Source organism: Eleutherodactylus coqui, chromosome 1, assembly GCF_035609145.1.
Source record: "Eleutherodactylus coqui strain aEleCoq1 chromosome 1, aEleCoq1.hap1, whole genome shotgun sequence".
Lineage (NCBI taxonomy): Eukaryota > Metazoa > Chordata > Amphibia > Anura > Eleutherodactylidae > Eleutherodactylus > Eleutherodactylus coqui.
This window is the reverse complement of record NC_089837.1, coordinates 44,227,537-44,245,269: the sequence shown is the minus strand read 5'-3', so window position 1 is coordinate 44,245,269 and position 17,733 is coordinate 44,227,537. Positions and strand designations below refer to the sequence as shown.

The 17,733-nt window shown below is 44.7% G+C and overlaps 2 protein-coding genes across 3 annotated transcripts in view; one reads left to right on the top strand and one right to left on the bottom strand.

Annotated features, from left to right (window-relative positions):
• LOC136620328 (squalene synthase-like) overlaps positions 1 to 17,733 on the bottom strand; it is a 179,203-nt gene that overhangs the window by 91,935 nt on the left and 69,535 nt on the right. The window lies entirely within an intron of this gene.
• The window catches only part of LOC136620342 (squalene synthase-like), a 194,461-nt gene that overhangs the window by 161,437 nt on the left and 15,291 nt on the right, over positions 1 to 17,733 (top strand). The window contains exons 2-4 of the mRNA XM_066595063.1: positions 5,899 to 5,996; positions 8,698 to 8,881; positions 10,514 to 10,642. Coding sequence (XP_066451160.1) covers positions 5,899 to 5,996; positions 8,698 to 8,881; positions 10,514 to 10,642 — 411 coding nt within the window. The remainder of the gene's footprint in view (positions 1 to 5,898; positions 5,997 to 8,697; positions 8,882 to 10,513; positions 10,643 to 17,733) is intronic.

Genomic DNA, 17,733 nt, shown 5'->3' with positions numbered 1-17,733 from the left:
GACTCCTATCTAATTTAGAGGAGACTAGTCTATGGAGTGAAATCCCTAAGGCCCCTGTCCACAGTGGTTGCAGAATATCATTAGCAATATTCTTCAGCTTGGGAGGAGGGGAAGACCTATCTGACAGATAGGCTCACCGCAGCAAATCGCAGCATGCCGCGATTTGTATCCTGCGAGCGGAGAATTGCTATGATTCTCTAGTCGTGGACGGAGGGGACGGAGGGGATGGGGGGGGGGGCTGCGCTTTCCATAGCAATGCTATGGGAAGTGTTCACTGCATTACCTGCGGCCAGATTATTGCTACGGGTAACGCAATGAACTAATGCCCGTGGATAGACAGCCTTAAGTAGATTCCCCTGTGGCTAAAGCAACCAGAAATGCCTTCCTTACACTGAGGACTTTTCAACTACAGGATTCTATGGACAAAAAAGCAGATCTATTACTTGGAGACCATGGGAAGCCACATCCATTGCCAGAACTATGTGTCTTTGACTCACAAGACTGGAGGACTATCTAAAACAAAGAACCTCCAGGTAAGAGATATGCAAGGGTATCCCTTTACTTAAAAAGCAACAGGTTTCTGGGTGGATGCATCCATAGAATCCCTCAGGATTACTGCAAGTCTGAATAATGCCTCTAGGAGGGCATTATGACAAAACACATCCAAAACGGTCTATGCCACATCCCCCTTCGGGGGGGTGAACATTTGTTTGGTCCCGAACTAAATAAAATCCTAGGAGAAGGGACTACTCAGAGTTTAGGCCAAGAGACACACTTTCTCACCCCCCCCCCCCCCCCCCCCCCAAAACCAGAGGGAAATGGAAAATTGGGCAGATTGTCTTCTCCAAAGGAAAGGTAAAAACCTTCAACTACCATTCCCTCTCCAAATATCCTCAGAAGTTGAGGCAGATTGCTCCTATACTATGGGAAATGGACACTGCTTTCTGATGTATGGGTACTGCGAATAATCCCAGCATCCTTGTAGGATAGCATTTTACTCACTACCATCTAGAAGATCTGTGATTACAACTAATTGGTCCATAAATTTCCAGCAAAAAGTTTACAACAAGGGGTGAAGGACCTTTTTACAGATGGGTGCAGTAGTGCTAGTTCCTTTAAGTGAATGGGGAAAGGTCGCTATTCGAAAATATTTATAGTTGCCAAACCAAAGAGGTCCTCTAGGATAATACATCTTCAAGTCTAAATCTATTAGTTGTGAGAGTTAAAATGGAAACCATTAAATCTACTAGACCTCTGATGAAGCATAACAGCGCCTTGTGTGTACAATAGGTTTGCAGTTCAAATGGACAGACCTTTACTATTTTCAGTTTGTCTGCCTTTTTGGTCTTTCAACCGACCCGTGTTTATCTTCAAAAATGAAAAAAGCTAATTTGACCATCACCAGAGCCACCAGGATACCCAGAAATCAACTTCTCCAATACAGAATGTAGGAAACAATTTGTGTACCTCTAGTAGTGACCTACAATTCACAGCTGGAGGTACTGAGGAAAACTGCAAATACTCCAACATACCCGACACAAGGATGACCACAATGTTCCCAGCCCATCCCCTTCTGTGTAACAGGCAATCCCCAAGCTTGAGGAACTTTATAATCAGAAGTGCATTGCCCTCCGGCACAAAAAGGAACTTATCCCTGTAAGGTAAGGAGCTGTAAGACCTGCTGACATGTACGGACTGTGGACATGATACGGATCCCCAACACACAGCAGGACTATAAGATCCTGGGGACATTCACATGTTCCATGTCTGATGCTGTGTACGTGATCCGATGCAGGGAATGTCCTGTTGGGGGTCTTTATGTTGGAAAAGCAGGACAAAAACCTAACCCTTTCCAATCCACTGTCTGATGTCGTCAAACATTCTGATCGAAGGCTGTACAGCTCTGATGTCAGAAGATGTACGGCAGGGTATTCTTACTGTATATTACTGCCTGCTCTGTTGGGAGGGCCTCTCCAGCATGTCCTATACTACAGTACTGGCTCTAGCCAGTAGATGGCGCCATTGTATAATGACAGAGAAAAATCCCTAGGAAACCCTGAATACAAAATTGAATTGCAAAGAGTTAAAGACAGGATGAGATTGCATCGCCACACGAATAAACCAAGACAGAATTACATATAGCCGAGCACTCTTCTAATCACTAATTCAGGGACCATAAAACCTTCATTCACTTACCAGTGACTTTTTAAAGATGTTTGTATTTCTGTTGTAATATTCTTTTAAGTGCAAATTACTCATATCATGTCTGAGCCGCATCATAAGTATATGTGCAAATATGCATGCCTCTTCAAATCCATTCATTTAAGCCTGAAGAAGAATCCTGCATAGGTTTGGAAGCTCGCATTAACATGTATCACATGTACAAGATTATGGGTCCTGGCCTACTCATTAATTCCCGTCTTTTAACTGTAGGAAACTTGGAGCAGTCTGGGAAATTCCGATAAATGCAACAAAATTTAAAGGGAAGGATGTCAGAATCTAGTCTGACTACTTTCCATTCTTCACTGTCTGAGAGGGACCGACACAGAAACTGACAAAGAACAATTTCTCCTTGGCAGAGGACAATATTCAGTCCATCTGAACGGATCTCATAATGAGATGGCAGACTATCTCAGCAGACAAGAAGACTAAAATCGATAAATCGTCAGGCCCAGATGAAATACACCCAAGGATACTAAGGGAACTAAGTGATGAGATAGCTAGACCGCTATATCTAATATTTCTAGACACTATCAAGACCGGTGTTGTACCACTGGATTGGCGCATTGCCAACGTGCTTCCAATTTACAAAAAGGGGAGCAAAAGTGAGCCTGGTAACTACAGGCCAGTAAGTCTCACTTCAATAGCTGGAAAACTTTTCGAGGGGATTCTGAGAGACGCCATCGATGAGTACCTCAAGGAGAACAAGGGAATAACTCCTCACCAGCATGGATTCATGAAGGGTCGCTCATGTCAGACAAATCTGATCAGTTTCTACGATGAAGTAAGCTCTAGGCTGGACCTGGGAGAATCTATTGATCTCATATATCTGGACTTCTCTAAAGCCTTTGACACCGTGCTGCATAATAGGCTGATATACAAAATCAGGCAGCTCGGATTGGGTGAAAACGTGTGTAATTGGGTAAAGAATTGGCTCAATGATAGAAAGCAGAGGGTGGTAATAAATAGTTCGTACTCTGGACCATAGTCACTAGTGGGGTGCCACAGGGTTCAGTATTGGGCCCATTCTATTCAATATATTTATCAACGACCTGATAGAGGGACTGCACAGCAAAATATCAATATTTGCAGATGACACAAAATTATACAATATAATTAATGCAACAGAGGACAATGTGTGGCTAAAAAAGGACCTGGATAAGCTGGGGGCTTGGGCAGAAAAATGGTAAATGAAGTTCAATATTGAAAAATGTAAGATTATGGACATGGGCAGCAAAAATGGATGTCACCAATATTCACTTAATGGGGTACCACTAGGGAAAAGTGATATGGAAAAGGATCTGGGGGTATTAGTGGATAATAGACTAAACTGGAGTAACCAATGCCAGTCAGCTGCTGCAAAGGCAAATAAAGTCTTGGGGTGTATTAATAGAGATATAGGGGCGGGGGACGAGAACATTATCCTCCCACTATATAAGGCACTTGTCAGGCCCCACATGGAATACTGTGTACAGTTCTGGTCACCGGTGCTCAGGAAAGATGTTACAGTACTGGAGGGGGTTCAAAGAACAACTAAACTAATAAACGGAATGACTGGACTGGAATACCCAGAGAGGCTATCCAAATTGGGATTATTTACTCTAGAAAAAAGACGGCTAAGGGGTGATCAAATAACTATGTATAAATACATGAGGGGACAATACAAGGATCTCTCCCATGATCTGTTTACACCCAGGACTGCAACGGTAACAAGAGGGCATCCGCTACGTTTAGAGGAAAGCAGGTTTCATCAACATGAAAAAGGGTTCTTTACTGTAAGAGCGGTTAGACTGTGGAACTCTCTGCCTGAGGAAGTGGTGATGGCAAAATCCATAGAGGAGTTTAAAAGGGGACTTGATGTCTTTCTGGAGAGGAAGGATATTACAGGATATAAATCTTGGGTTAACTGTTAATCCAGGTATACAGGTAGGTAGGAACAATTAGGGGTTGATCCAGGGAACAGCCTGATTGCCATTAGGGAGTCGGGAAGGAATTTTTTTATTTTTTTTCCCAAAAGGGCTAATTGGCTTCTGCTCTTGTTTTTTTTTTTTTTTTTTGTTTTTGCCTGTCTCTGGATCAACACAGGAGGATAGACATGCTGGACTAGATGGACATTGTCTTTATTCCGCCTAACGAACTATGTTACTATGTTACTATATATGACAACTCAACCTGGGGGAGTGGTCCCTCAACCCTGCGGTGTTCAACCAGCTAGTAGCCTGGTGGGGGAAACCACAAATGGATCTGTTCGCCTCCTGGAAAAACTGTCACGAATTTTCTCTCTTTATCCAGTAGGACACCCCGGAGGATTGGATGCATTAGTTCAGATAGGAAATGTCCATCGGTTATGCTTTTCCTCCTCTATCTCTGATAGCTCAGACTTTTTAAAATATCAGACAGCGGAATAAAGGTCATTTATCGCTTTAGTGGTGCAAAAAGCTGGGGTATCCTCTGATTCTGAGTCTAGCCGTTCAGGCCCTGATTCCTCTACCATGCAGAGAGGATCTGCTCAGGCAGGGCCCATAAACTACCTCAACGTTCACCAGTTACAACTGGCAGCCTGGTTACAGAGGGGCACAGATTTGGGGCAGTTATGGATGCTCTTGGGACTAGTAGGGAAAAGGTGACATTAAAATTTATGCCACAATTTGCGTTTTGCCCGGTGCTCCAGATGCGCTTGCTCTTCTCCTTTTTGCTCAGGCCTCTGATTCGGATGTTCTGTCTATTTCGATTTTCTGTTAAGCTGTGTTAGGATGTCTGAGATTTTGCAGAGTGATCTTCTAGAATACAATGATGATCATTAACCTGTGATTGCAGCAGTCCTTGCGATCCTTCAAAATCAGCTACTCTATGGCCAATATGTTTTGATTTCTGACTGTAGCCCTTCTATTGCCTGTATTTGAGAGTTCGTAGCTTTCATTAGTAAGGCATCTATCCCACCCCCTCCTACTGCTCACTGAGGACAGGGGACTGTTGTGTGCCCCCCTCCTGCTATTGAGGTGTGTCCGTGTGTGTCCGTGTGTCCTGATGGTGTCCTAGGGGAGCCTGGGCCACTCCATGTTGGTGGCTGTGTTCGCAGAGCCTGTCACAGGGGACCTCCTGGCTCCTTATGGTGTCTCTGGGTTAATGGAGAGGGGCTCTGGTGTCCCTGGAGGTCGGGTGTCCCCCTGACTTCCACTCGGGTATGGAGAGTTTGCTGTGTCTGGCCCGGGAGTAGGTGGCGCAGGAGCTCCTTCTGCAATGGGTGGCGGCGCCATCTTGGGGCCTGACGGAGTCGGCCTTCTCCTTGAGCTGTGCCCCAGGAATGCGTCCAAGGGGCCTGAGTTCTCACGGTCCCGGGTCCCTTGTGTTCCAGAGCGTCTGCGGCATCCCATGGAGTATGGATGCCGCCGTCGGGTGTATTATCTGTTAGCCGGAGTTCAGCATAAGCCTGCATAGATAACGTCCTATTCCCTGAGGCCAGTTACCCCTTTTTTTTGGGGGGGGGGGGGGGGGGATTAAAAGGGTACAGGCTCCCTAGATCTGTTCTCTGGACCCCCTGAAGTGTCACATGTGGGTTGAATGAGTGCAGACTACCAGGATGGATTCATGTGTTACAGGAATTGCTGAAGGAGGGCTTCACCGTGCACAAGACATCGGCCGTGTGCAATCCTCACTCTGTTACTCTTCCCCCAACAGGACTCCATGAGCGATAGTCTGCAGACCTGCTACAAGTACCTAAACGAGATCAGCAGGAGCTTTGCAGATGTAATCCAGGCCTTGGACCAGAAGATCCGGTGGGTGAGACCTCCTCTACTCCATAGTGTACTGACTGATGTGGGATGTCTTATTATTTCAATAGGAACAATTTTTAAAATTGCATCCCATACGCATGAACTGGTGTGGGGTTTTTTTGTGTTAAACTCTCCCATAGGAAATGGGTGCTCCCTGCAAAATTGCAGAGAAAAAAAAAAAAATGTTCTGGACAAAGGAACATGTATGTGTCTGATGCTCATGCATGGTGGCTATGAGGAGCTCAGTCACAGCAAAAGGTAGAGAAGGCAGCAGAGAGACAGACCTAGAACAGCGTCAGTCTGACGCTGCCTATACAACCACAGTGTCAAACTATTGCTAGGAGAGATGGACAAAAAGAAGCAAAACTACACATTTACAAGGACTGTACATAAATGGACCACGGCTGAGGTGGTTAGAGAGGGAAACTGTCCTCTGTTTGCATTAGTCCTCTCTAGACTTAGACGACTTTCCTTCTGTGGTACAGAGTACGCCTGGAGAACTGTAGGTTGAGGGTGGTCCTCTATTTAAAAACCTGCTTGTGTGCACACCAGCAGACTTTAGGGACCAGGCAGACCTGCCAGTCACAATACACATGCTGGAGAAGCAAACACTAAAAATGCATAAGCATGACTGGAGACTAACCAAGAACTGGGGCTGTTATTGCAGGAGTACACATCCACCTGTTGTGGACAAGTCCTCAATTAATACGTAAGTGACACTCACACTGTGTGCGGTAAACTGCCATTATTATGTTTGATGTCACCTATTCAATTGGTAAAGTGTATTACAGAGCTTTGTGATTAAGCTTGTTATATCACTGCAGTAACATTACAGCTATTCCTACTGTTAGTTTCTAGAGATGAGCGAGCGCACTCGCTGAGGGCAAATACTCGAGCGAGTATTGCCTTTTGCGAGTACCTGCCGCTCGTCTCAAAAGATTCGGGTGCCGGCGGGGGTGAGCGGTGAGTTGCGCCCCCGCCAGCACCCAAATCTTTTGAGACGAGCAGGCAGGTACTCACAAAAGGCAATACTCGCTCGAGTATTTGGCCTTAGCGAGTACGCTCGTTCATCTCTATTAGTTTCCCTAGTAACTGCCTAACTTTTTGCAAGTGACAATCTATTTACGATTTCATTCTCAAAACTCATAATTTTGTAAACCTGGTGTGTTTTGCATTAAGGACCAAGACTTGGGTTTGGCTACAGGTCTAAAGAGTAAGACCACATGAAAGTTATTTGAATTAGGTGATCGAGCATAGTGATGAATGATTATTCATCACTATGCTCGATCACTTAATTCAAATAACTTTTCCTTCTGTAACTATATAGAAATGATAAAGATTGTAGCTTGCATCATTATCTAGATATAAAGATCACAACTTGCATCGCATCACTAGAAAAGTAGCAACATCTGACGTAACAGAGAACCTTCTCCAGGAATTTACCTTGCATCAGTGGGAGGTAGCATCATCTGACTTGTATATTAGCAGCCGAAGAAGCCCACTAGCAATCGTTGCCACGACACAGAAATTCTTCAGGAACTAGACAAGTAGAGCGTTCCCTTACTTGTCTGAATGGTTTCTGACTTGGTTACGTAAAGTAAAACTCTTACACTGTCTTGGCAAAATAAAGCCTACTTGTCAACTTCCTGGTCTTCATGACGGAATGACATCCGTTTATCCCATTAGATAGAAAAATAAACCTATTGTGCACAGTCTTTATCTAAAACCCACACAACTCCTCATCTCAGACCCACAATACCATAACTCTTGTGTGCTAACTTACTCTTAAGCCACACACATCTTCACTTTATTACACAGCCTAAACATGAACCATAGCTCTTTGTCTAGGACTGAAGTAACCCTTTGTGTGTGTGTGTTCTTTCAAACACCCCCCCCCCCCCCCCCTCAGACAATTTGCATTGTCTTAACACTGGTGTCCACATCGTGCCTGCCTCCTGTGTTGCCACAAGAAAATCTGGCATGTAAATAAAGTAAGAATGGCACATATAATATGACACCCCATGTCTGAAAGTCCAACGCATCTCCAAATTTGTCCCTTTTGGGCGCTCGCTGTTTTTCAGACTCCCTGCAAGTGATTCAGAAAAAGTTGTAAAACGGCTAATAAGGATTTATATCCTTAGTACTTTGGCACAATATCGTGGAAGGAGATGTTCTCAGCGTCCCGCTGTGTGACCATACACATGTAATTCCTCCATTCTGTCTCCTCCACCAAAGCCTACATGCTGCTAATGTGGAAGTGACTTTTTTTTAATTGACCAAAGAAATGCACCAAACAGTATATACTGAATGGCCGCTTTAGAGACCATCTAGTAGCTGTTGGACCTCCTTTCGTCCTTTCAGAACTTCAACAATTCATTGTGGTGTAGATTCCACAAGATGGTGAAACTATTCTGCAGGAATATTAGCCTATGCGGACAGAAAGCATCTTGTATTTGCTAAAAATTAGATGGAGGTCCTGACTAGTGATGAGTGATTCTTGGAATAATCGGGTTGGGAGTGATCGGTCCGACCTTTCCAAAAAGAACTGGTGCAACCCAATTCCCATTAAAGTCAATGTGACTAAAAAGTATAGTTCGCTAATTTGGCCTCCAGAAGGTGCCTAATGTGTGGTGGTGCCTCTTCTATGAATGTGTCTAAGTACTAGTACTGTCTTGTAGTACTGACTAACTGCTTTATATTGCAGAGATGCCATATGTGTCTTCTATCTGGTGCTCCGAGCTCTGGGTACGGTGGAGGACGACATGACCATCAGTCTGGAGACCAAAAGCCCCATGCTGCACAACTTCCACACGAACCTGTACCAGATGGACTGGAGGTTCACAGAAAGCAACGAAAGGGATCGCCAGGTCCTGGAGGACTTCCCAACAGTAAGGCTGAAATATGGGTGTCAAGGCTGAGGTGTTCTTGTCCAGTATAAAGGTCTCCTGATACTTGAAGGTATTAATTTTCTACACTACATGTAGGGCCAGACTAATTTTTAAGTATAATCCCTGACTGACCACTAATTCTTTAACATCCCCAGTGTTGTAAAAACCTGAAATTTACCACGACCAGTCTTTAGGTCCCAAAGGGCAAAAGTAAAGGGGTTGCAACTTAAATATTCAATACAAAGTGCAAAAGTTAAGCCCCCCCCCCCCCACCCCATATAATGTAAATAACACACATCTGTACCACACAATGTGAAATTTGGCATGAGCATTCTTTATGTCCTAATAGGGAAAAGTGAAGGGGTTGCAACTTCAATATTCAACTCTAAGCACGAAAAATTGTGAATCTGCGATACATGACCTAGTTCTTTTCTCAGAAACCATAAAGCCCAGGGAAATTATCTGTATACTGAGAAGAATCCAGCTGACCACCTGTGGGTATATACTGAAAGGCTGTAAAATACATAAGTGGCCATGCACTGCAGAGATGGAGCATGCCTTTAAGGCTAAGAAGGAGCTGCAACCCCCAGTCTGGGGCTAAATTTGAATAAAAAAGGGTGTTGCCTTTAAGGGTAAAAAGGGAGGAGAGTGGGAGGGATGGCACATTTTGTAGAGGGACATCGGTACATGTAGTCTGAGGAGAATCCAACGCTCCTCTGTGTATACATTTTTTTTATTCCTCAGTTCCTCTGAAGTAACCACAACTTCATAACATTTTCTGTCTGAGCAGGTAAACCCCAGTACCAAATTAACTCAGGCGAAGCCGGGTATATCAGCTAGTTTTAAAAAAAAAAGGTACTTTCCGTCATAACCGTGCCAAATCTGCAATACCACACCTGTGTAGACGGAACAGCCCAATTCACTTCAATAGAGCTGCATTACCAATCCCAACCCATAGACGGCTGTGGCACTGTTTTTAATATGAAAGTGGTCATGGTTTTTCTAATTCTGGAAATCCCTTTAATTGTTAAGATACCAGAGGGGGCCAGGTGCAGACCGTGGAAACTGAATTTGGACAGTGCTAAAATTACATTGCCTGATACCTACATAATACCGCATCATACATTTTTTTCTAATGGTAGGTCATTGTCGCTAAATGATGTACAGTAATCATAATGGTGATATCCCAAATTTATATAATGGATCCATACCATGCCTAATGGCCCATTATTTCATGCAACGATTGTCGCTCAAAATCAATCTAAATGAGTGATAATCGTTACATGTAAACGCGAAGCCATCGTGCTTTATTCGTTTACTTGTTTGCTGAGTTTCAGCTTGCATAAAAAGTTGCTAGCTCGTCTGCTCGTCAATAGGTTTAAACAGCAGTCATTCAGACAGAGCTTGTATAATGGTGTAGTAATCACTACATAGTGGTGCCATATGGCATTATACACAGTGCCTACATAATACTGATAAACCAGATATAGATAGATCTCTATCACGCAGTGCTCTCATCACTGTGTAACCCTTGTAGTATGATTTGTGGGATGTTTCCTACTTGAATCTCATTACCCAGAAGTCCATTCTTCTCTACAACATGGACTAATCCGAGCTAATTATCCCCTCTAGATTTCGCAGGAGTTCAGGAACCTGCCAGCAGTGTACCAAGAAGTAATTGCCGATACCTGCCAGAAGATGGGGGTGGGCATGGCGCAATTCTTAGAGAAGCGGGTGGAATCTCTCCAGGACTGGGATCGGGTAGGAGAAGCTTGTTATATTGTGTCAATGTGTAGTGACCCAGTACCTCTATTCCTGGCCCCCTCCATAATGTTATACATGTAATATCTTATGTAGATGTACTATGCAAAAAATGTCTTGTCATTCTGTTGTGTATTACACAGCTGCAGCAAATGATGGGTTAAAGGAGATGTCCCGAGGCAGCAAGTGGGGTTATACACTTCTGTATGGCCATAATAATGCACTTTGTAATATACATTGTGCATTAATTATGAGCCATACAGAAGTTATAAAAAGTTTTTTACTTACCTGCTCCGTTGCTAGCGTCCTGGTCTCCATGGTGCCGACTAATTTTTGGCCTCCGATGGCCAAATTAGCCGCGCTTGCGCAGTCCGGGTCTTCTGCTGTTCTCTATGGGGCTCCGTGTAGCTCCGTGTAGCTCCGCCCCGTCACGTGCCGATTCCAGCCAATCAGGAGGCTGGAATCGGCAGTGGACCGCACAGAAGAGCTGCGGTCCACGAAGATAGAGGATCCCGGCGGCCATCTTCAGCGGTAAGTATTGAAGTCACCGGACCGCCGGGATTCAGGTAAGCGCTGTGCGGGTGGTTTTTTTAACCCCTGCATCGGGGTTGTCTCGCGCCGAACGGGGGGGGGGGTTTAAAAAAAAAAAAACCCGTTTCGGCGCGGGACATCTCCTTTAATGTCTGGTCCTACCTTACTGTCTGGTAAATGTATCCATTCTGTCCTGTCACGGGGTATGAGAGAGGGCATAAATGGAAGTGCGTGAGAGTGAGAAAAGGTCTTCCACCTTGAGTTCCACCAGAGAGAAAACAGACACATGGGGGCACCTTCAGCCCTCATGTGTTGAAGATAGAAGAAGAGAAGAGGTTTCCCGAGAGCAAGGATGAGTATGAACTGTGAGTGAGCCCCAAAGAGTGAGTAGTGAGCAAGTACCATCTTTCAAGGCCTATTGCAGCGGTACTAAATTACTTGTTTCACGCCTGCATGTCCGAAAGCCTGGGACTGCTGGGTGGAGGTACTCTATAGTCAGTTTACACTCAAGTGTCCTGAAGTCTGAGTCCTGCTGAGTGGAGGTACGCGTCTTTATTTCGTCACGCACAGGCAACCTGAAGTCTGGGTCTGCGGGGGGGAGGTACTCTAGTTTTTCTAATTCCAGCACTATTCAAATTCTGTAATTTTATTTCTTGTATTGCTAAATTGAAGTTTGCAAGTAAGTTATTCCAGACCCTGACTATTCCCGGAGACCTGAGGTATTATACTGTCTGTGGCTCCTTTTATTTCCCCGCCGATGTTCATGACTGGGGAATACAGAAATGGTGGCATCACCCGTGACCACTCCTTCTCCTGCCCTAACGTTTATTGGGCATCTCCATGCTGGGGATGTCCAGTAGAGGCCTAGCACTGCCTTGGCTGCGTGCGTCCCCCTGGGAGGGAGCGTGGTAAGGGCTTTGACAAGCCAGCATCTTGCCCTCCCAGCTCCTCAGACGGAAGCCTTTTTTTAACAAACACCCAAGCCCAGCTATGTTTTGCTAAAATCTCCAAGTCTGCCAGATGTCTATGGGAGAACGTGTTCTGTCTAATGAAAGCGAGGGGGAACTTTTTGGCCATAATTCCAAAAGGGCAATGTATGCTTTATGCCAAACCTACATCACCAGAAGACCATCAAACTCGCAGTGAAGATGGAGGAGGCAGCATTATGCTTTGGGGCTGTTTTTCTGCTGCTGGAACTGGGCCTTTATTTAAGGTGATGGGAATTATGAATACCTCCAAATATCAGTCTATTTTGGCACAAAACTTTCAGGCCTCTGCTGAAAAGCTGAAGATAAAGAGGATTTCACCTTTCAGCATGACAACAAGCCAAAGCAGACCTCCAAATCGCCACAATAACAAATTTATGTCCACTGTATATTAACACAAATTTGGTAACAAATGGAAAAGCTGAGCTGTAATACCAGGCACAGCTACTATGTGGAGTACGGAACTATTCCTGTAATACAATAAGAAGGCAGTATGGCTTGCCAAAGAGTCTAGCCTGTTCGAACAGCTCAATGGACCCTCTACAATCTGATGTTGAAAGGTTATCAGGATTTGAGTTACAGTAAACTCCTCTTAAACCCTTAATGACCACTGATATAACTGTACATCGTAGGCAGGGTGGGTTTCAGGAAGCCTTGTGAGTTGTCAACTATTTTATATGACTGACAGGCCTGCCAAAACTGTTATGATTGGAGTTGACTCCAACTATGCTGTTGACAGGAGGGAGACTCCCTTTGGTGGCCCACCCTATATATAGATGACACAGAATCCACCAGTCACAGTAGGGGATGTCACAGTAGGGGATGTCACAACTCACCACCTCTCCTTCTTACACAGTATGCTTTCCATCATTCATAGAACATGCCTAGAACAGTCTCCATTAGACTCAGTGGGTCCCCTCCTGTGCATTGTGCAAATAGGCCATGAGACTGCTGTGAAGCATATGGAAGTGCTGTTAAAGCTAGCCTAGGCATGGTGGTGCCTCCCCTCCACTCATAACCAGTGCAGACAATGAAACGGAATGAAAAAAGGAGAAACCTTTAAAATAGATGGGAGAATGTTTTGTTTAAATGGGTCAGATTAGTAAATATAGGTTTACCAAAGTGTTTTTTTTGTTTGTTTTTTTTGGTGTAGTAGATAAAATTCATATCCCTTTATGGTATCCTACTGACCTTTAAGATAAAGTGAACATGCATGCTATAAAAACAAAACTCAAAGCGCTACACCTTTCCAAAAAAAAGTTTAGTTTTTTGAAATGCATTAATCGGCACATTTACGAGGTGCATCCAAGTTCGAAGGTCTCAATAGTAACGTAGTATTTAAGCTGACGCCTTATTCCATCCAGTTTGGTCTATTTCCTGCAATGTTTATCCTAAGGAAGGCAAAAAACAACCATGGGTTAGAAACCAATTTACCATTCGGTCCATTCTGACAGCACATATGGAGGTTGCCCTCTGACCTTATTGGGGCAGGAAGGCTACTACCATTCTCCAGTATTCTTCCTGTCCTACGGATAGAGGCGTTCCTACATGTAGTGATGGAAGATGGAAGGATCGCTTACTGTAGCGCAGGATCCTGCGAGCGAAGGCGGTCTTTGGATCGCCGGGCCCATCCTAACATGCACGGCATTCCTGTGTATGGGCCAGACATTGACTAGTGATGCCACACCGCTCTCCATGACGTCAGACACACTCCAGTAGCATCAGTGCCAACTTCAAAAGACGTTGGCCCCACTACGCTGGAGAGCCTCTCCTGTGGGATTACGGCTCAAAGTTCATTTCAAATGCTATACATAGCATGGAGGGTGACAATGGAAACGTACAAACCGTGAGTAGTACACTCGGACAAAAAGCTCATTTACAGGCTGTCTAATGTTAGGTATAATGGCTTCTCCTGTTATTGCAGGATGAAACTCCCAAAGGCTGATTTTTGTAGAAAAAAAAGCATTCTGCTAGGTGAAGAAATTAATTTGCGCTGACTGTACGACAAATATGGGGAACAAGAATCCTTAATGGGCCACATCCATATTGCTAATCTGCAGTTAAACTATCACCGATCTTAGAGACAGAGCCACATACTTGATCTTTGTGTATACAACCCGCATAACCTCTAGACTTGAAGTCTATGGACAGATATTTAAACGAACACAGAGCGGGTACCTCGGCACAAGCAAGACGCCAGCAAGACTCGAACAAAGTGGCAAAAACAGGAAAAGAAGAAAAGCAGACCTTTAAAAATAAAGCCACTAAGGAAAAAGATTATTGGAGTCCTTTGCACTCTTTTATGTTCCTTCCTCCCCACCTCCCCCAAAGTCCACCTCACCCAGTGCCACAGCTGCACCAAATCTCCATTCTGAAGCAATGGATATTTCTTCCTTACAGATTTTTCCGCTGGCAACCAACTCCTAAAATATCTGACCACAGATCTCCCACAGGCTCTTCAGCTCAATATGCCCACAGAAAGGGCTCACCGCATCGGACTACCTGGAGACGGACGCAACAACGACAGCATGACCTCACCCGGTGATGGTCAAATATATGCATTGGGCGACAAAAGAAGCTATTCTACAAGCTTACAGATGCCAGGGTGAATTAATTCAAGGAATGAAAATTCTACGGTTTTAAGACTTTTCAGGGGCAGTGTCACAAAAACGTAAGCTGTTTACCCAGATATGTCAAATTCTGCATGAAAGAAATACCTGCTTCCAGCTACTATATCCAGCAAAGCTCCGGGTTCAAGATGGCAACATATATCCCTGCTCTTCAATACACCAAAGGAAGCAAGAAGACACATGCATCTGGGGAGCAGGGTTGAGGCTGACGTGCAGAAAAAACCTCTCCCCCTGATCTCTACTTTGCCTGTTTCAAATTATATAGGTGTGGCAACTTTTATGCAACAGAAATGCCAATACTCATGTTAACTGGTTTTTGTCTTTTTTTTTTTTTTTTTAATCTAATTTCCAGGGGATGGTTTTGTGAGGAGACTGGGAACTGGGAGATGCGCCCCCCCCCCCCCCCCCCAAACACAGTACGAATGTTACTCAGTTGCATCTGCAGCTCATTGGGACCAGGGGATGTAGCAATGACAACAAGGCATACATTACGGTATTTATGGCTAAACTACAGATACCACTATGCCTATAGCATTTCGAACACCCACAACATTGCAATTCTTGTCCTGGAATGTAGCAGGACCTAACACGCCTATTAAGCGTAAAAAAGTGATCACACACTTAAACTCCACAAGCCAGACATCATATATAACTTTTTCCAGTTTAAAAAAAAATGGTGGAGGGGTTGAGCTGCAGGCACCATGGATCAACACATTATACAGCTTCACACACGTTAGCGACCTGAGGAGTAGCTACCCTGAAAAGAAAAAAAAAAAACACATCATACACACTAATGCGCACCATAGCCCATCCACAGGAAGGTATCTTATACTGTGAGTGTGCATAGATTCACAAATATACTGTTTAGCAAATATCTATGCCCCCAATACGGACCAACCAATATTTTACGTCACACTGCTAGAAATACTACAGCCATATTTGAGCAACTGCCTAATAATTAGGGGTGATTTCAATAGTTTGCAGGATGACTCCCTGGATAGGACAGGCCCTTCCATCCAACCAGCCCTAACTACACACGCGTTGTTGACATTGATAGATCAGTTTCACCTATGCGAACAGTAGCGATTGTTGAACTCCACCAGCAGGGAATACACATGCTGCTCGAATGCTCACCACTCATTCTCACGTATTGACTTTTTTTTTTTTTTTTTGATCTCTTACAGACTCTTTGATCAGCACTGACAGTCCATAATTCACCCAATAGTTCTTTCTGACCATGCACCGCTGCCGCTGAGGCTGCAGTTAGTCTCCTCCGAGAGGCTGTCACTGCTGTGGCGTTTCACCTCCTTTTTCTGGGAATCGGAGGGTTTCAGGGAGTACCTGAGACTCCACTGGAATAACTAGGTGGATGATAACGGGGAACACGAAGATGACATAGCGCTGTTCTGGCAGGCCTCGAAGGCAGTGATGTAGGGTCATGTCATAGGCTATGTCTCCCATAAGCTGAAAAAATGTCCAAGAATTTGCGGCATTACTTTCCTCCCTGCTGACGGCGCAAAAGGAACACATTGACTCCCGTAGTGAGGACTCGTATCAAATATTCATTACGGCAAAACACCTACTAGACACATTTGTACATGCGTGCATGGGCAGACTCCATTAACAAGAAATAAATTCTATAGATAGGTAACAAGACAGGGCGTTTACTGGCCAACCTAACCAAACGACACCAACTACACAAACCAATCTTTGTCTCCACCAGGATGTCTCAAGGTTATCTAATAACCAATCAAGAAGAGGTGGCCCAAATATTATGACTATTTTGAGAATCTTTTATAGAGCAGAACCACCTAATGTTCAAGACCTAAACACTTTTTTGGAAACGGTGGGTCTGAATAGAATCTCAGACGAACAAGCATTGCATGTTGGCAACACCTATTGGATGCTGCCATACAGAAGGAAGAAGTGCGAGGGGTGATGGCTGTGGGGAAATTGACCGGGGCCTGACGGGTTTTCGGCAGAGTACTACAAAATACTCTCAACAGACATAGTGCCAGTATTAACCCAACTCTACAACACAATATACCTAAACAATGTTCAAATACAGGGTTTTGGGACTTCCAGAACAACTTCGCTTCCCAAACCAAATAAGGACCCGACAGACCAACGCTCATACAGACCAATAGCACTGTTAAACTGACTATAAATTTCTGTCCAATATATTAGCTAACAGGCTCCAGTCTATTCTTCACAGGAAGAAGGGCTTCACACACAGGAGAAGTGCTCTGAAAAATATTAGTGCCACCATAGCGGCGACTGTTGCTGCACAGAACCCCAATAGCCCAGTGACTATGCTTTTGAGTCTGGATGCTAAGAAAGCATTTGGGAAAATGACCTGGCTTTTTCTGAACGCGGTCCTGGGAAGACACAGCTTTGGACAGACTTTTGTTATCTATATTAGTGCAATACACACAAATGCCGTCATGGTCCTCCACAGTTAATGGCCTTAATACCCCGACAATTCATTTATTCAGAGGAGCCTGTCAGGGCTGCCCTCTTTCCCCGTTGCTTTTTAATTTATCTAGAGACCCATTACTCAGACATTTAACACATACTACACCTTTCTCTCTGACATCGTGACAGCGTACACCTGGAGGTTGCTCACCTGCTGACCTGATGGGACAGGAAAAGGCAGAGCATAAAAGAAACCTCCCCTCCACCAACACCAGTGCTTTTCCTGTCCCTCCAGGACAGCAGCAGCAGAGCTCCAGCGATGCTGTCCCATGCTGGAGGTTCCAGGACTTACCGGTGAGCGGCGGCATCTCTTCCGGCAGCCCTGGTTGCCCCAGTGGTAAGTACCTCATCTGGGAGCTAACCGGGGACTGCGTGGGCCTGGGTCCAAGGACGGGCTTTCCGGCACCACCGCGGCCATCATTAAGGCAGCGGCCGCCATCTCTAAGATATCCTCTTCTGGCAGCCCCGG